The 20245-nt window shown below is 30.9% G+C and overlaps 2 protein-coding genes and 2 long non-coding RNA genes across 4 annotated transcripts in view; 2 read left to right on the top strand and 2 right to left on the bottom strand.

The window, feature by feature from the left end:
• The window catches only part of LOC136990292 (uncharacterized), a 232653-nt gene that overhangs the window by 198298 nt on the left and 14110 nt on the right, over positions 1-20245 (top strand). The gene's annotated exons all lie outside the window — the stretch shown is intronic.
• On the bottom strand, positions 192-8276 carry LOC136990244 (zinc finger protein 271-like). Its single transcript, XM_067288638.1, has 5 exons — positions 8078-8276; positions 6728-6812; positions 5281-5432; positions 3874-3937; positions 192-2034 (listed from the first exon to the last, which is right to left on the bottom strand). The coding sequence occupies exons 1-5, from the start codon at positions 8234-8236 to the stop codon at positions 269-271; spliced, it is 2226 nt and encodes a 741-aa protein (XP_067144739.1). The 5' UTR covers positions 8237-8276; the 3' UTR covers positions 192-268.
• LOC136990281 (uncharacterized) lies at positions 10081-10947 on the bottom strand. Its single transcript, XR_010883027.1, has 2 exons — positions 10720-10947; positions 10081-10578 (listed from the first exon to the last, which is right to left on the bottom strand). It is a non-coding gene; the product is annotated as an uncharacterized lncRNA (long non-coding RNA).
• LOC136990265 (uncharacterized) lies at positions 11077-12610 on the top strand. The gene is made up of 4 exons (XM_067288653.1): positions 11077-11304; positions 11474-11578; positions 11639-11971; positions 12113-12610. Exons 1-4 carry the CDS (start codon positions 11244-11246, stop codon positions 12535-12537), a joined length of 924 nt encoding a protein of 307 aa, XP_067144754.1. The 5' UTR covers positions 11077-11243; the 3' UTR covers positions 12538-12610.

The following is a 20245-nucleotide window of genomic DNA, read 5'->3' as shown; positions in this document are numbered from 1 at the left end:
ATCGGATATGTGTTGCATATAGTTAATCGTGGCATGCTGCCCCCAAGATTTCCCTACCTTGTCACGACTTTCATCTTATTCCGTTCTCGACATTCAGGAAATATAGACACGCGGACAGAAGAAAATTTATAGAAGTACAATGTTTTAAAACTGCAGCCCTATTATTACAAACAAAAGTAATCAGTAATATCTGAACATTTCTACCTATTGTCCTGTATAACATATTTAGTATATTATTATAAATAGTACATATTTCAGACAGGAAATTCTATTGTGAAAGATGACTTCGCACGTGAAGATTTAAATGAATAAACGAACAGAATTTCTTACCACAAACATCACACTTCTTAACGCGTAAATCGGGATTTATTTTCATATGTCTAGTTAAACCAATCTCTCTCCGAAATGTCTTATTGCAAATTTCGCATTTATACATTCCTCCCGGGGGATGAGCAGTCTTTTTATGAGTTTGGAATTCGACTTCTGACGTAAATTGCAACTTACAAACGTCACAACAGAAGTGTATCTGATCTTTGTAAGCAAGTAAATGTTGCTCCAAAGCAAAACTATTTACGTAAATCCGTTTACAGATGTTACATTGGTAAGGTAATGGTTTGGGGTGTATTTCTAAACAAGAAAATTGTAAATGCAGTTTCAGTTTAATCTCTGTTTTAAATCTGCCTTTGCAATGGATGCAAAGATGCACCTTCTTTTCATGGACAGGTTGGTGCCTTAAGAAGTGAGATTTATCGTAAAAACCCTTCTTACATACCTCACAAACGTAACGAAGATTGTCTTTATTGTGAGAACTTTGGTGACGTTTCAACTCAGAATTTGATATAAAACGTTTGTTACACACCTCACAAAGATACGGTTTTATGTCAAAATGAATTCTCTGATGAGTGATTAAAGAGTGTCTACTCGAAAACTTCTTTTCACAGATATTACATTTTTGAATATGAGTTTTCGAATGAGCTTTCAGCATATTTTTAGTTTTGAACGACTTAGTACAATATGTGCAAACAAACATATTTTTATGTTGAACGAAGCAGTGTCTGTCAAAAGTACTTTTGCATTTAAAACCTGTATTACATTCGTCACAAAAATACTTATCACTTCTATCTTTGTGAGTTCTTTTATGTTGTCTCAAATAGCGTTTTGTTTTAAAATACTTGTTACATATCTGACAACAGTACTTGCATTCATCGGTATGTATAACAACATGCGCTCTTAAATGCACTTGTGATTTAAAACTTTTGTTACATATCCGACAAGAATAATTTAAGTCTTTATTATGAATGATTTTATGATTCGTCAAAGAGCATTTTGTTTTAAAACTTTTGTTACACACCTGACAAGAATACTTACATTCATCACTGTGAGTTTCACCATGCCTTTTTAAATGGGATTTCGTTTTAAAACCCTTATCACATATATCGCATTTGAAAGGTCGATTTTCACTATGAGTGCGTTGGTGTTGTCTCAATTTGGATTTCGTTTGAAATTCTTTTTTACATATCTTACAACAATGAGATACTGGTTGATGTGTTCTGTTATGCTTCTCCAATTGGCTTTTTGTGTTATGTGGCTTATCAGAAATGTCATATCGTAAAGGTTTCCGCTTAGATACTTTACGATTTTTTGATGATGATAGCAAACCAACTTTTGTATGATCAATTTCGCTTTGTTTTTCGGTGCTGTGTTCTTTGGTGTGTCTTCTCAATAGAAATTGCCAGGAAAATTTCTGATTGCAGGTTGTGCAGCAAAATGGTTTTTTTCCAATATGAAAGTTCAAATGCGCTTGTAGTATTTCCTCGTTTACAAAAGTCTGTTTACACAAATCACATATGTGATTTTGTTTAGAGTGAGCTGAACGCGTTACTCTGAAGTATTTCCTCTTAATCTTGCCTTGGATTTTATTGTATTTTCTAATTGAAGGGACGAATTTCGTCTTGTTTGCATTACACTTATTATGCTTTTCACTTTTTGAATTATGCTGAATATCGTATTCCTCACTCACTTCTTCCTCCTTAACTGAAATATAAAAGTTAAATACATTAACTACTTAATTTGCTTTAAATTACGCACTTATTGTGTTCACATAATTTGACACATAATAAACAAATTCAATATTTAAATTTAAGAAATATTTAAATATAAGCAGGTAAGAAAACTTGTGCATTTGTAAATGAACAAGTTTTCTTTATATTATATCATTAAGTTATTAAGTTTGTATCAAATTTTTCTCATTATAGCAAGTTCATAGCTTAATTTTTGGTTCTGAAAATCAATAAATGTTGTTATTATGTAGAATCGATTGCTTCTTAATTAAGTCCTGGAGAATTTTTACGGAATTCCAAATGGGTCTCATCATTAAAATGTGATAAATTTGCGTAATAATGTAAAAAACTCAAACATTCTTTTATTATGTACGTTTACTTTCCTGTTGTTACATATAACAGCCAATATGAGGCCAGAATGACCGCCCAAAGTTCTACATATTTGGACTGAGAGGACCTACAAAATTTAGAAAAAGAGGGTATTTATATAGTAATATCAATGTGTGTGTTACAAAACACATTTACGTTTAGCTATATCATTAAATATACAGACGCATCGAATTTTTTAACATTTTGAAAGTTTAATCACAAAATATGTTATTATTTACTATTTCACATAATGTCTTCAAATTTTGTTCATAACAAACTACAGGGAAAAAAGGTACCAAAAATATTTACACTGACTATTTCAAAGATATACTCACAGGGCTTACATAATTTAGTAATTTTGAGCAAATAATGGTTGGAATTTGTCACTAGGGTGTACTATTGTTTTTTTTTTTTGACAAACTCGGCTATGGTTATAAATGTTTAAAACAGTTATAAAATAATTTCAAAACAATGCCACTTGGATCAACACTTAATCAGCAAAAGTTCGAATGTCCCTATAAAACATGTAAAACTTATGTTATTCTCCTCAAACCAATATTCTTTTGTCGATTTTGATGTGTGGACTGGGACACTGTCTTGCTGAATCTTCCATTCAGATCCACACAAACCAGGTCAAATTTATGTTCGGCAGCTCTTCGTACTCTTCAGATATCATTTTTCCATCCTCACACACTAAATCTTCCTTTTATTCACAATTGAAACATCTACAGACCATCTCAGATCCAATCGTCTACTCATTCTGACTCTCTCTTTTTTTACATGAAATAATGAGAATAAAAATTACCCGTTAAGGCAATCCAAGTTAAAAAATATATTTTATAATCGAAAAATTCATTTCTAGACGTTAAGTTTTCAAGTTTGAAGATAACCGTTTCAAACATTTATAACTGCTGACATAACAGTAAGAAATGTTTAATTTATGCCTTCCTTTATACAATTGTATATAACAGACAGAAAGTATGGCAACAGATAAAAAATAACCCCCAAAATTTTTACATTTTTAGACTCGGGACTTTGAAACATCGAGAAATAAAAAAAGGGGGTTTTTTTCTCCAACTTTGTTCTCCCTGTTAAATGCTTAATAACTCCTTTGCTTTTTGTCGGAAATTTATAAAATTTTGCAGTGAGGTTTACTTATTATTAAAAATATTAATGCTTAAATTGTGGTTAAAGGTTAAAGGAGTGGGGACATAATAGGGACTGTGTATATATCCAGTAGGGCCGGTCAAATTTTCCTTAGTATTAGCTACATAAAACTCATCCCTATACTCAAAATTATGGCATTTCCCATTCTGTAATAGTTAAAAATATGATAATAGTTGGCGCCATCAAAGTTTTAAAAATGTCTCATAATGCTGATGTATTTGTAAAGTGTGATCTTCAAAAAAGCATTTAAGAAATACACTTGTAACATGTTACTTACTTTGTACGTTCGTATCATTCCTGTTAAAATTTCTGTCGGAATTGAAGAATTCGTTCTTGACAGGCTAAAGAATGTAAAAATAACACAAGACATACGTTATACATGAAAATAATTATGTAAATCATAAATGTGTTGTTGTGCATTAGAAAATTGCATTAAAACTAAATTATTTCATACATGAATTGTAGAAATTATTTATTTATTTTTCGGTTTGGTTTACGGTTGCATACGGCAATCTGTTAAAGGGGATTATCCCGAGAGTGCTAAGGAAAACTGGTCCCAATTTAGGGTGTTTCAAACGTGAAGAAACCCGAAAACTTCACTTGGCCATCCCATTGACCAGGAAAACCCACAAACAAGAATGTTTACTGGTTTTATCCAGTGGACTACTTATTAGACCAGGGGTTTCCAACCTGTGTTCCGCATAATCCTAGAGTTCCTTTAATAAAAAATTTGGTGTTCTACAATAAAATCCATTAAATCTAGTGACGTATAAATGTGCCAATGCAGATTTGAGATATGAAGTGTAATTGTTGTAGTCTGGATAGTCTTTGTATGACGATACACGTGCTAAAGTTATTTATAGGTCTATAAACGGTGGGAACGAATTTACCGGTAACGGAACGAACTGAAATCATGATATAATGTTTGACAAGGTAATGGAAACCACCAAAACAGTAAAGTGGGTATTAGTTTACTTTAATTCGTTGATATCTGCAGAGTTCCAACATTTTTTATTAAAAAGTAGGGGTTCCACGATAAGAAAACACGTTGGGATCCTTTCTATTTTACTATTATCTTTTAAAAAAATTTACAATTCAGCCAAGTATATAAGTACACGGTTAGGGGTTTGAGGCACCAAATAACTTTCACAACTTCCAGTCTTTCCCGGAAGTCTCGTAATTTTTAAAATTAAAATATGATTAAAAATTGCCGGAATTGTATGACGATGTTACAAGAAGTTCGAACTTCTCTCTAAACTTGTTTAAAATATTTTTTGTTATAGAGAAGAAAATGTATAAAAACCTCACAAATGGATGTTCCCATTAAAAAAACATGTTCATATTGTTATAAACTCAAATAATCCAACTGTTTACCACCATCGGTCTTTCGATGGGTCTCAAATGTAAAATTTTAGTGCCTTACAAATTCGAGGGCCTACTCTATCAGGTTGCCATTTTTACCGCGTGGCATGGCTGGATCGACAAAGCCCTGGATCAGTCTGAACTAACTAAACACTCAAAGTTTCTACCGCTCGGACTTTTATCGTAGAAAAACAAACAGAAAGTTAGGAAAACCATAAAATTACGACTTTTGTTTTATATATATAATACACTTAAACTTACAGTATAATTGTATAAAATTATAAATGTTATAGTGACCTTCGCTTTCAATAGTATGACTTACCTTTAAATCTCTGTATTCGTCTGGAAGAGAAACTCCTTTAAAATCTTCAGATTTTACTTTAAAATTAAATCTTTTCAAAACGACTTTACATTCTGATTTTATTTCGTGTTTAATGTCATATTTCTCCTCTTTTATTTCCTCTTTCTTACAATCTGTATTGGAATTTACAAAGTATTTTTGGTTCAAGAAATTCTAAGCAAAGAATTGAAATAAACCGATAAATATTATGAAACTGATTTTGGTTTTAATATATAATTTTATAAATCCATATGTCATTCTTTAGCGCTATGTATTCAATATGCCGTTTCAGAATTACCTTCTAATATTGGATATTTGTTGGATTGAGATACCTAAATGGTTTAGAAATAGCAATTTAAGACGCCAAGATTTCAAAGAGTTGTTTAATGTTTTAAACTTTTCAACAGATTTTGTTAGAATTGCACCACTTCCCTTTGAAAAAACATCTTCAACTCGCTGGCTAGTTCGAGGAAAGGTCATGTATAATTTATTAATGAATTGAGAAGACAATTTAGGAATGTGGAATACCCAATGAGAGTGAGTTTTTTTGGCAAAAAATATTACAGAATCCCAATTCAAAGAACTTGCGACTTATGCCCTCAATTGCCTAATAACACCCATTAGCAATGCTACAGTAGAGAGGGTGTTTTCACTTTTAACTCACTTTAAGAATAAGGCAAGGAATAGAATGCAACTTTCTCTTCTAGATGCAATTATTAGGATTAGGTCACAACTTTTGTTCTCAAATATATGTTGCAAAGAATTTGTCCCTTCACATAAAATGTTAGAGTATTTTACTTCTAAGAAACTGTATTCCCCTGATTCAATTTCTTCTCTTAGTCATGAAGATATGCTTTTTGGAGAAGAAGTATTAATATAATAAAATAGCTTTCAAGTATATTTAAAGTATAATGTATACAAGATATATAATAAATTTTGGCTTTTTTTTTAAATTTAAATCTAGCAAACCTGGATCAAACCAGAAAAATATTCGGTTATAATTTATATACTGTATAACGTATTGGAAATTATAAGTCAAGGTCCGAGAAGATAGAGAAGATCAAGCTCTACTTCCGGAGTTAAACGATAAAATGACACCATAAGAGAATAAACTAAATTTTTAATTGAAAATAGATTGAATTCTATCGTATCACCATCAAATTTCCTTTTATAAAATAGCTAAATTGGGATTCTTTCTGTTTTACGATACTTATAAATTATATTTATAGCCTTAACTCTATGAAGACTAAATGTACATAACATTAAAATATATTTAATTTCGCATGCACTGTATAGAAAACATTTGCAAAAGATATTAAACTCTATTAACTTAACATTTATATAAATATGAATTTATTTATATTTATGTTAACTTTTTTAAACACTAGAAACTATCTTCTATAGTTGTTAAAAGTATGAAGCCTCTTACCTATTTCACTATTAAAACCAGAATTATTCCAAATATTCGGACAGTTTGTGTAATTTGTTGAAATTGAATTTTCATAAGTATTTATCTGAAACAATACAAAAATTATGTTACATTTTCATACAAGTTATATTTTACGAAAGAATAATTAAGGAAATATTTCAACTGAAACGTAAAATTTCGTTTAATCGATGAATTTTTTAAAAATAATAATATTTTATCTGCATTACTTTTGATTATTTTATAATCATATCAAATGTATATGTAAAAATGAGTTTCTAAGTTATTAAACCTGAAAATACATCATCTCACTCTTTCTACTTATAAAATATTGATTTTTTTCTCTAATAAAACTACATTTTTTCACTAAAAAAGATCCAAAATACCAAACATTTGAATAAACCCTTCCACTCCATTCCTATGATATAAAACATACAAAATATCAATTTCGACTCGTTCTTATTAACTATTTAATGTATTTATGTTATTTGTAATTAGAATAAGTTCAGTTTTGTCTTAGAATGATTGTGGCATTTAGGGGCTGTCCATATCAGTGGCGTAGCGAGGGGGGTGCAAGGGAGTCTATCATGCACTGGGCGCCACTCGCATAGGAGCGCCCAAATGGTCTCCAAGACAAACTATATGTGTTTCTGGAGGGAGAGGGGGGCCAGTAAAGTGTCGTGCCCCGGGCGCAAGTTATGTTCGCTACACCACTGGTCCATATATTACGTCCGCACTTTTCTTAAAATTTATACGCCCCTCTCCCATTGTACCATTTATTCAAGTTTCCGTAATTTTACCTCTTTTAATAAATCTCTCCCCGTTAAACCTTCATAACTTTATGAATAATACATACAATAAGTAAAAACAAAAGATACAAGAATATAATAAAATGCAAAAACTGTATAAATTGTAATTAAATAAACAGACGTCCACTTAAAATCAATCCCTCCTTCCCTTCCGGTTCCAGAAGGAAAATGCTCATGTGGGGCCCCCCTAATTCAAATTTACCCTGGTTCCATGAATTTATAACGCGTAACTGTTGATTTGTCTGTTTTATCGATTCCAATAGGACAATCGACTTAACTGTATTATTACAATTATTTACAGTAATCCAAGTCAGTATTTATATCTCACTGCTGTCAATTAACACCGTTAAGTTTATTAAACAATTAGATTGATCGATTAAATACTTGGTAAAAGCTCAGTTTAAAGCTTGTGTGGCAGTTATTTATACAAATGTACTGTTTAAAATTATATATTTTTCTATTTTCCACTTCATATTTTGCCATTTCAGTTGTTTCTCATCCTAAAAGCAACACTGCAATCTTATAGAAAAGTATTTTTACTTACCTCTAAAGGTTCCGATTTAGTTGTTTTATAACACTTCACATCTGTGTTAAATTCTTTCTTGAAATTCTTTAAATCAACTTCAGATTTCTTTTCGTTTCGTTCAGTTGTAAAGTCCGAATGTTCTGTTTCGAACTCTTGTTTTATCTTCATTTTCTCCATTTACGATATTCTCGTGTGTCAATAAACTGCATTGATTTAAAGAATTAATTAATTAATTAATTAATGTTCATTCAAAATTTACAGCAAGTGACAAAGAAAGACGAGTAAACTCATTAGTATTGTTCCGGTTGTAGCAGTGAACAAGGGTGCACCCTCAAGGTTAACGGAAGAGATTCCAGTGGTGACACGTCACCAGCACGTGTGATACTTACAGCTTTAAAATCACGTGTTATATGGTTAACAGTATTGTTTTTAAAACGCACCAACAAATGTTTATAATAGGCTGAGTAAAAATGAAATAGGCCGTTATCTGGAAGAAAGTGAAGCGGAAACAATGACCTAAATTAACCTTTGTCCTCTTCAGAATTAGAAAATAAAACGTAAAAAATATTTAAAGTAGAATCACGCAAAATTTGATATTTATATCAAAGTTTATTGTTTAATTTTCACGTTTATTTACAATAATATATTCTAAGACAATATGTTAATTGTCTCCATATTTGGAAAATTAGCTCAGCAAATTCAATTCTTTCAATGATAAATGGTAATGAGTCAGAAATTTATAGATTTTAACGATAATACAGAAAACTTAATTTTTAATTATTATAAATATTCAAAGATAGTTTCTAGGAACAATAATTGTTTACCATACATCACGTGGGTTTCGTAGCTACCAACTGTCACGTGAGTTGGTGACGTGAAACCCTTGGACTTTCTTGTATTAATCTTAAATGTACACCCTTTGTTTAGTTCTATACGCTAACAATAAAACTGAGTTTACTTGTCTGTTTTTGTTATTAGCTCTAAAATTCGATTAAACTTAAAGTAGATATTTATTAATAAAAGTAATGTTGGAATAATACCTTGCTTTTTAAACGAAATATATAGGTATTCTTTATCAATTATACAACTAAAGCACTAACATTTTAATATTGCAGCTATGTTATGTTCATTGAAATATAATAGGTACTTCATTATGTTATTTTTTAAACTTTCAGTTGAGGAGGAAGAGCAGATTGAAGAATAAGATATTCAGCACAATTCAAAAATAGAAAGAAGCGTTGTAAATATAATATTAAAACAAAGAAATACTTTCCTTCCAATAGAGATTCCAATAAAATTCACGAAAAGATAAAAAGGAAATACAGTGGTACCTTGGTACTCGAACATAATCCGTTCCAGAAAGAGGTTCGAGTACCAATATGTTCGGACTCCAAATCATTTTTTCTCATTACAAATAATGTAAAATGGATTAATGCGTTCCAATCCCCAGTTGATTCGCTAGTATTTTTTTTTATTGTTTCTTTATTCTTTAAAATAGTCGATATCGTCGACTTAGTCATAGAATATTGGACAGCGAGATCCGAAACACGCACTCCATTTTCGTGTTTAGCAATGATTTCTTTTTTCAGTTCGATTGTTGTTCTCACTGTTTTCCTTTTCACTTGACCACTTTCACTTTTATTCTTCTTGGGACCCATGTTTAAGGGCTAATAAATCAAAAGAAAAAAATGCTAATCCAAAAAATATAGCACAGCGTAAGTTAATGTGTATGCGAAACAATGACTGTCTCGTAAAGACCAACAACTGCCATATTATCGGGCTAGCAAATGGCTATAATAATATTAATAATTTAAGATAATTTGGTACTAGAGTTAGGCGCCATCTCTTGCTAAATTTAATAATTAGAATTTTAAATATAAAATCAATTATTTAAAACAAATGGATCGGTGTTAGTATTAACACACTAAAAATAAAAAATTTTTAGTTAAATAACAAGTAAAAATTATACTCTTTCCATTTCCGACTTCGAGGATTCTATGAGCCAAAACAAGACAAACAAATAGCAAGGAACAACAATTATTTTATTAATTTATCCATATGCATTTCGCCATCTAGGCCTCATCAGTGGATACATCAGGATGTTATTCGTTGATTACGTTTTATACCCAACAGCCGTTCCCAGCATGCATCAACAATCAATCCAGCATTCAAATTAAGTAAATTTACATGTTCGGCGATACAGAAATGTTCTACAATTTTTCTTTCTAAGTTATTTTCTATTCTATACAAAATTTTAGTATTTTTTATATTTATATTACAATTAAATTTTTGGCAATGTAAAAACCATGCTGATTCCGTTCTTCTCAGTCTAATGGCTGCCTCATGTTCCCTTACTCTCAACTCCAATCTTCTTCCGGTTTCTCCAATGTAATAGTTTGGATTTCTACATGTACATGACATCCTATATACGACACCGGCGATTTTAAATTGGTCTCTGGGCGAATTTTCACTGTTCATTATACTAATGATGTTAGACATCTTATTCTTTTGACTCGCAACTATGCATACAGAGAATTTTTTAAAAATTGGTTTATATTTTTCAAAAACTTTAGCAACATAAGGAACCTTTACATAAGAAATATCTTCTATGCTATTTTTAACATTAAATCTACGTTTTAAATATAAATTGTACCACTTACAGAGGATATGTTTCGGATAATCATTTAACTGAAATTTTTTAAACAATTGTTTTACTTCGATGTCTATGTTTTCTTGCTGAGTTGTTCGATTTAGTATCTTTCTCAATTCCATAATAAAGACATTCTTTTTATTTTCTAAAGGACAGTAAGATTTAAAGTTAATGGTTTTACCATTATTACATAGTTTTTCATACTTACTAAATGATACACTTGTTTCTTCTCTTTTTATAGTGACATCTAAAAAAAACATTAGATAATGATGTTCATCGGATGACTATGAATTATTACCAGGAAATCCTATTGAAGAAATTAAAAGCAATCTTACTAAATTAATCAAAAAATACAAGAATAAAATTCCAGCCAATCAAGTCAAAAATATTCTGGACTTTAATAATGTAAGAGAGCCTAAGTTAAATGTAAGAATCAAAACACATAAGCCTGGTAATGCTTGCAGACCCCTTGTAGATTTTAGAAGAACTGTTTTGTATAACTTGGAATGTTTTTTGAAAAACTTCTTTCAGAATATGGAGAAATCAACCTATAGTATTCAAAATACAGAAGAACTAATTAACGGATTGCTAAAAGGTAACTATAAAAAAATCTTTCCGTATTATGAGTTTGGATATAAAGTCTATGTACCCATCTATCACTTTAGAAATGATAATAGAAAGTCTTAAAACATATAACGTCCCTGAATATATAATAGAACTTGTTAAATTTGTATTCAATAATAATTACTTTAAAATTTCTACAGAATATTATAGGCAGAAAAAAGGCATTGCCATGGGATCGGTTATAGGACCAAAATTGGCTGATAACTATATGAATAAAATAGATGAAAGAATTTCAAGTCTAACAGGTATTAAATATTATGCAAGATATGTAGATGATATAATAATAGTTTATGATTCTCAAACAGTTTCATCCAAACACATTGAAGAATATGCAAATGGATTACATAAAAATTTAAAGTTTACAAGTGAAGATGAACAACAAAATAAAATGAATTTTTTAGATGTCACTATAAAAAGAGAAGAAACAAGTGTATCATTTAGTAAGTATGAAAAACTATGTAATAATGGTAAAACCATTAACTTTAAATCTTACTGTCCTTTAGAAAATAAAAAGAATGTCTTTATTATGGAATTGAGAAAGATACTAAATCGAACAACTCAGCAAGAAAACATAGACATCGAAGTAAAACAATTGTTTAAAAAATTTCAGTTAAATGATTATCCGAAACATATCCTCTGTAAGTGGTACAATTTATATTTAAAACGTAGATTTAATGTTAAAAATAGCATAGAAGATATTTCTTATGTAAAGGTTCCTTATGTTGCTAAAGTTTTTGAAAAATATAAACCAATTTTTAAAAAATTCTCTGTATGCATAGTTGCGAGTCAAAAGAATAAGATGTCTAACATCATTAGTATAATGAACAGTGAAAATTCGCCCAGAGACCAATTTAAAATCGCCGGTGTCGTATATAGGATGTCATGTACATGTAGAAATCCAAACTATTACATTGGAGAAACCGGAAGAAGATTGGAGTTGAGAGTAAGGGAACATGAGGCAGCCATTAGACTGAGAAGAACGGAATCAGCATGGTTTTTACATTGCCAAAAATTTAATTGTAATATAAATATAAAAAATACTAAAATTTTGTATAGAATAGAAAATAACTTAGAAAGAAAAATTGTAGAACATTTCTGTATCGCCGAACATGTAAATTTACTTAATTTGAATGCTGGATTGATTGTTGATGCATGCTGGGAACGGCTGTTGGGTATAAAACGTAATCAACGAATAACATCCTGATGTATCCACTGATGAGGCCTAGATGGCGAAATGCATATGGATAAATTAATAAAATAATTGTTGTTCCTTGCTATTTGTTTGTCTTGTTTTGGCTCATAGAATCCTCGAAGTCGGAAATGGAAAGAGTATAATTTTTACTTGTTATTTAACTAAAAATTTTTTATTTTTAGTGTGTTAATTAGAATTTTAATTAAATAATTTAAATAAATTTAGGCCTAACTGGACTGTCTCGTAACTGACGCGCCGCCGCCGTGGCGTCGGCGTCGACTTGGCGGGCTTTCCCGTTCGAGTACCAAAATTTTGTTCGGGAACAGGGGCATTTTTTTTTCGAAATTTTTGGTCGGGTACCGATTTGTTCGGGTTTCGAAACGTTCGAGTACCGAGGTATGACTGTACTTCAAGGTTATGTTTGCATCTGATTCTAATAATATATTCACGTGCGAAGTCATCTTTCACAATAGAGTTTTCTTCTGAAATGACTCGAAGTAATTTACATATTTTATACTAATTATAGTATTTTAATTGTATTAATGTAATAAATGTACTTTAATATAGAGTTTTCCTTATTATTATTAATTTTAAGTATAATGTGTAGTAAAGATACTTAACAGTATGAGCACAAAGTCTTTAGTATAAAGAGAAATAACTGTATTGTGTACGTTGTGTCTGAAGATAAAAGGGAAAACTGATTAAGCATTTTTGGCAAATAATTCATTATTTGTGAAAATTTTTTCAAAATAAAATAATTTTTTGAATCTATTGATTACACTTTTCCAATATCGGTAATTTTTAAATTTAAATCTAATGTATAATTAAATGTATTAATACAGTGATAATAAAATATTTTAATAAGTAGAAAGACTACTTATATTTAATAAGTACTCTATACTACGTGTTTGTATTTATTTTTATTGTTTTAATACAATAAATATATTCTAATGACCAAACTATTTCTTTATTTCTTATATTTGCAATTACAAATATCTGTGATTCAGAATAATATAAATCTAGAAGAATAAATTTAACAAAACATTTGTGAGGTCAGGTAGACAGACACAACGCATAAAAGTTCGATTGTGGTGACCTGTAACCGAGTTTGCCACAGCTCTGCATTCTGGTTGCTTAAAATTTGAACTTTTATGTGAAAGTAATGTGCATCGACAATTAATAAGAAAATAAATAAATAAAATAATTCGTGTAATCCGAAATTTATCAACCACTTACCGTGGTTAAATTGGGCAATCTGGATGCTAATCTATCCTAATACGAGTAAAATCCTATCGTGATGGCTAATTAATAATTTTGTTCCGGTGTCTTACATTGTTGAAACACAGCTAGTCTATTATTAAAAAGATGGTTTTTCTGTAAAACTAATCTTATAGTAAGCTAATTCTAAGCTATGTCGATTCAAGAAGACGTAGTCTGTTCAAAAAATAATTTTTGGGTCCACAATTTTAAAGTTAATTCGTCACCAGGGGGACACCAGAAATCTGCATTAAACAGCGCTTCTCGAGTGGATATAAAAGTCTGGAAGTCTGCCGCTGGATAGATTAAAATTGAAGATGTCTGTAAGATCCGCCAATTTCTGAATTTTTTACTTTTGTTTTAATTTGGATGTTTTATTGTGTTTTTTAAAGGAACTATTTTAACCCGGCGGCCTAGCAGCCTCAAAGGAAAGGTCCGGTCGTCAAAGGGTGTTCTAGAACACAGTTAAGAAATAAATGGTGGACCCAAAAATTATTTTTTGAACAGACTACGTCTTCTTGAATCGACTAAAAAATTATCTAACGACGAAATTTAATAATCTAAGCTATGTTTTTAATAAGAAAATTCTTCAAACAAGATGTTTGTTACATGATATTAAACTATACATCGAGAGTATTAGTGGTGTTAAACAATGGTCTTGTGACTGGTTTACACGATTTGTCGATTCCTTCAAAGATATCGCGTATCTGAAGTAATATATTGAAAGCGCTGTACAGTGATTCGTACATCTATAAAATGAAAACGCTTTATTACATTTTAATTATAAAAATAATAAAATCTACTATTTTGACCTTATGTACAAATACCTGAATTGGAAATTGTGTGGAAATAATAAAATAGCCTCCACAACTAATTCCAATTTCGTTTTCGCGAAATTTTTTCATAAAATTCAACGCCTGTAAACAATTTATAAGTGTGAAAGTTTTGCTGTGTTAATTCAAAAATTTAAAAACAAAACTTGGAATTTTAATTTACCTTCAAATTGACTTCCAACGGAAGAGGAATCAAACTAAATTTCCGAATTTCTTGAAAAGAATCGTAAGCCTGTTGTTAGAGGATAGAAATAAATTAGTTATTAATTATTTTCACAAGATTGCAAAAGCAAGAGATAAGGCATCAAAAGATTTTTACCTCTATTAAATTTAACAAAGATGATAAAGGATTGGTATTACAAGATTAGAAAAGGATGAAGGAAAACTTTTTATTGAATGAGGAAAACGCCATAACTTAATACGAGGATGGACAGGCAAATGAAGGAGAAGTGCTAGACATTAGCACAGAAGTGGGCAATCACAAGAAAGAAAGATGGAGGTGGCGGAGATGAGAATGTTAAGGTGAATGTGTGGAGTGTCAAAGAAGGATAGAAAAAGGAAAGAGTTTATTAGAGGTTCTGTTAAGGTGGGTCCCTTGAGCAGGAAAATGCAAGAATGCAGATTGAGGTGAAGATTATGTTGTAAAGTAGTGAAGATTACGTTGGAAAGAGGGTCGGAAAACTGGTAGGAAATGGAAAAAGGAAGAGAAAAAGATTAAGGCTGCGTTGGAAAGATAAACTGGAGGAAAACTTGAATCAGAGGAAAATTAAGACAAAAGAAATGGAGGATACGTATTAAAGAAAAAAACGCCGACCCCATATAAACATGGAAAAAGGCGAAGATAAAGAAGAAGATTAATTACTTTTACAAATAAATTAATATTTTAAAAGTAATTTCCTTCGAACTTATCAATGTGAAGATACGAGAAACCACAAATGAAACTGATACCACCAAGCATATGCTGAGGACAGAGCAGAGTACAAGAAGAATTCGTATATATGTAGCTGATGTTGTGAATATTGCGTTATAGAAAGTAAAGGATATAATGTAGGCGACAATCCCGTAAATAAGAAAGCAACAATTACCCCAAATATCGTTGACTTGTCCAGTTATTTCGCAGACTTCCAAGTGTTTTTGTATTATATCGTTAATTTCATATTTTGCATTTTGTCTAACAGCTAAAGCCAACTGCCTCGATATAGCGTTGAACCTTTCGTACTGTATTGCGCTTATTAACACCATTGCATTAATGATCCACATTAATACCCCAAATTTATTAATCATGACATATTGTATATACACAGAACAGACCAAAGCCCGTATCCATGTTGATCCCTGCTCTACTGTCTTAAATACGTGAAAGGAATAAACGACCGAACCGATTATTGTATAAAAGAACGCCCACCGAGACAGAAAATTTGTGTACTAGCTGCCATTTTTGAAGTTTTCTTCCTCTCCAACGTACCCTGAAACGCCTAAATTTAGACGTAATTTATTTTTTGCCCCAGTATGGAGTAATGAAAGAGTGCCAAAGTTTGCCAGATAAACCATGCTCAATAGGAAAGGGCTGTTTAATCCGCTTCCTACTATTTTTTCTGGCGGACTACAAAACACTGGATTATCGTCTGTTGCAAGTCTCTGCATTGTTAACGTAGTTAATTGCGTAATAAATAGTAAGCGCAGAAATTTTTCGTATATGGAAGACCATTTTTTGTATTTCTCGCTAAACCGTTTGTGTTTGCAACGCGCGTAAAATATGTCGCCGAAAAGTACGGCGAGGTTTAACGTTGGCATATCATACAATAAACGCAACTATCAGCCATTTAACCTAATACACTCAAACCTGTTTTTATGCGGTCTTTTTTGTGCGATTTTTTATTTGTGCGGTTTTTTATTTGGGCGGTATAGTTGGCGACTAGTCTCGTGCGATTTGTCATGTCTCACGTTGACTTATTATAGCTAAATAAACTTATTATAGCATAAATGAACTTATTATAGTAATATTATTGCATGAATATGCGAAAAATGAAATAATTTATTTTTTAAGTCAACAAAACACCACCTGGACAAAAATATGTAAAACAGACGATAGACGAGACGATGCAGTCAAGTGCTGACATCTGTTGTCAATAAATTCTATTTCGTACGGTTTTGAGTTATTTTCTGTGTGAGACTTTTTTATGCGGTCCCTATTGACCGCATAAAAACAGGTTTGACTGTAATCTGTGTATGGCACAGCGATGGCAAGTGGTGGCTTTATAGGGTTGCAGCTTGTGATTATATGTTGTTATAGAATTGTGGATATTGATTTTATATTGATTTCTTAAGAATCCATTTTGGAATTGGTTTCGTGCATTTTCTAAATATTTTATTGTATTCTCTGCTGTTGTGTGACATATATATTACTATCTATCATAATATTTTTATTGAATTTACGAGATTGAGTTATTTTCATTGATTTATAATATTCTTAAACATTACAATTTATAACTAGAATCTAGAAACGTTACTAATATTTTAAAAAATGAAACTGTAAGACTTATAAGGTGTTAATAAATGAAGAAGAAATATCACGCATGACGTCAATAGAAATACTTAATATTTCTATTGACGTCATGCGTGATATTCCTTTGGAATTTCTTTAAAATCTAATAGTTCAGATATGTGAATAAAATGTGTTGAAGAATGTTGGTCAATACTGCAAGTTTTACGTGTACACGCTTGAAAAGGCGGTGCAGAATCTTACCTCAGAACAGAATTTAATGGAATTCGATCGATAAATTGGATTACATTTGAAATTATTTCTCTACTGCTGCAAATATTGGGCACATCAGTAACTATACTTAATAATTTTGCTGGAAAGATTACAGTGAAACCTGCTAATGTGACCACCCGCATAAGTAACCACCTGTGTAAAAAGATCATTTTCAGTGGTCACATTACCAGATTTCATTGTATATTGTATAGTAATTTACTTTACAAAATATAACATTACTTATAATAAATTTTAATGCTTATCGATTGATATTAATTAATATACAATACATTATAAATGATTAATTCACAAAGAAAATTTTGGTGTTTAATATTTATTAAATTCTTAATGGTTATATTCTAGGGACATTATGTTTTTACGTTAGCTATAATTAACTCTTTGTTATATCTTTTTATGTATTATTTCACATTATTTTCTATTTAAATATTCGAATAAATCTATGGCACGTTTTGTAAAATTTCATTTGTAAAATATATGAAATAATATAAGAATATTAAACAATTTTCTTATATCTGTTAAGGCAATAAAGTAAGGACTTCTCCCAGTGGTTTCTTGGGCGTGTGAAAAACAGCAGATTAGTGAAGCTTGTTTTTATTTTTTGAGTGTTACTTGTACAAATTTTAACACATAATTAAACAGAAGAGACAAGTAAATGAAACATTGTTTCTATTCAATTAATAAAAGTCTTGTTCCTTGTAGTTTATGGTTCCATTAGCTAAATTATTTCATATCTAAAAGTCTTATCTACGTGATATTTTCAATGCACTATTTCGAAATCTAATCAATTTATATCACAAGTTAAAATGAAACAAAATGAAATGCCAAACTGATTTATTGCTTATAATAGGCTAAGTCTGTGTTTATATTCACAGAAAACAACAAATTAAATTACGAAATACAGATGTGTATTATATTATTACAGTTTAAATTCTCGTATAATTTTGTTTATTTTGTCAGTTTGTATAGAATGTACTTAGTTCCAAAATTTTACACTAAAATAGTTTAGATTTAACTGTTTATTATTTATTTTCCGTTTGTTTTAATTATTTTTTCTGGACGTTTTTGTTTTATCCACTTTAGTTAACAACGTATTTTAGAAGTGTGGGGGCCACATTTTATAAACTCACTTTGAAGTTTAACAACTCCCGTGCTTTATATCGAAAATTTATGAAATTTCGAAGGGAGGTTTGTGTATTGGGAGATTGATATTGTTGAATTTACTGTAATATTTACGTGTCACAACATTTAAACAGAGCTCCTGTTACTAAGACAAAAAACAGGGATAGCAGTTTGTCTTTACCGTGGATATTTTGGCGAAAATTTGAAAAAATTGTAGATTTTTTAATTCCCACTGTCACCCGATAGTCTGTTTGTCTGTTCTTCCTCAGTCTCGAGTAGGTAGTTAGATGATATCCGAGACAAAAACAAATAGAAACCATAAAGGAAACTCAGATTTTGACTATAAATAAAATTCCTATGCAAACCGGATGTCACGTTATTTCAATTCAAACATTCCCCTGAAAAGTATTACATACATGATCAGCACAACTGTATTGTTAAAGGAAAGATATGGTGTATGTTTTTGCTAAAAGTAAGCTTGGCGCTTCGAATCGAAGTGTAAAAAACAATAATACATGCTAAAACCTTGTGAGTAAGCATAATATTATGCGACAAAAAGTAAAATAGCTATACGGGGAACCCCCATGAACTTTGACCTTGCGACCCGGAAGTTTCTCTAGCAACTCATCGATAACGAGAAAGAACAAGTGTTAAATTTGATCTTTTTAGACTCTGTAGTTTTTCTCTAGGGCGTCTGCTGACGGTAATACAGCATTTTTGTACTTTTCGATCGCTTATATTTCGGCAACTGCTTAATAGAAAATGAAGAAATTTTGCACATTAACTAAGAAAGCAATTATCATTCGAAAGAGAAAATTAGACTTACTACAGGAGCTTGGTAGACAAAGAAATTGACTCTCGAATATCAGCAACTGTGATTCCGTATAGTCATTCAATGGCTCTTTTACTTGGTGTGGAATCACTACCGTCACTCTCGATTTAATATTATATTATTATACAGCGCAATTAAATATTTCATTATCACTTTCATTTTACATATTATCAGGGTTATTTTTTAGATTCAATGACAAATTAACTTCCTGACATAACACGCTATCACTTTTTTCGTTATCGTAAATCAGGGTCAGACGGTGAACACGTGTGATTACTGTATAAACTTAAATTCACTGCCACGTCTAGATATACAGTAAAACCTGTTCAAAACGAAAATCTCCCTAAACGGAAAAGTTCTCCGGAATGCAGCCATTTTGTGTATTTAAAAAAACTTGATCAAACCAGAAAAATATTCGGTTCACAAAGGATTATCTGCATTGTGTTACTCGAATGCTACGATTGCTGCGAGTGCTGTTTACGCGAAATTATATATATAATCCATTGAACGCGTGTCCGTCCGTCCGCCAGCGTAACGGTATGCCAAAAACGGGCACTAGAAGCGCCCCTATCGTGTGTCATATTTCAAACAGTTTAATTAACAATATAAATTATTATTTGGTCAATATAACGATCTATCTATATAACCCATTGAATGCGTGTCCGTCCGTCTGTCAACGTGCCTCATAGGAACTTGTAATGCTGCTAGAACGCCTACTGGGGGGGGGGCGTCCCGGGCTACTAGTTGGTGTATAAATCGAACATTTCTGTTTCTCACTTGCAGTATTTTTTTACACATGTTTATGTTTACGGTAGCCTCGAAAATCTTCAGATTATCGGACAACTTTTATTTCTTGTATGTAAATGCTTTACAATTTACAGGAAAGAGTCTAACCTGTTATTA

Source organism: Centruroides vittatus, unplaced genomic scaffold (assembly GCF_030686945.1).
Source record: "Centruroides vittatus isolate TY-2023 unplaced genomic scaffold, ASM3068694v2 contig_1311, whole genome shotgun sequence".
Lineage (NCBI taxonomy): Eukaryota > Metazoa > Arthropoda > Arachnida > Scorpiones > Buthidae > Centruroides > Centruroides vittatus.
This window is presented reverse-complemented; position numbering and strand designations above follow the sequence as displayed.

Coding starts and splice junctions, on each gene's coding strand:
- LOC136990244 (XM_067288638.1), bottom strand. CDS start 8,236: ATGGAGAAAATGAAGATAAAACAAGAGTTCGAAACAGAACATTCGGAC. Junction 5,433..6,727: donor TGGTTTTAATAGTGAAATAG/GTAAGAGGCTTC, acceptor ATTCCAATACAG/ATTGTAAGAAAGAGGAAATA. Junction 3,938..5,280: donor ACGAATACAGAGATTTAAAG/GTAAGTCATACT, acceptor TACATTCTTTAG/CCTGTCAAGAACGAATTCTT.
- LOC136990265 (XM_067288653.1), top strand. CDS start 11,244: ATGGAGAAATCAACCTATAGTATTCAAAATACAGAAGAACTAATTAAC. Junction 11,579..11,638: donor AAGAATTTCAAGTCTAACAG/GTATTAAATATT, acceptor ATTCTCAAACAG/TTTCATCCAAACACATTGAA. Junction 11,972..12,112: donor TTATCCGAAACATATCCTCT/GTAAGTGGTACA, acceptor CTGTATGCATAG/TTGCGAGTCAAAAGAATAAG.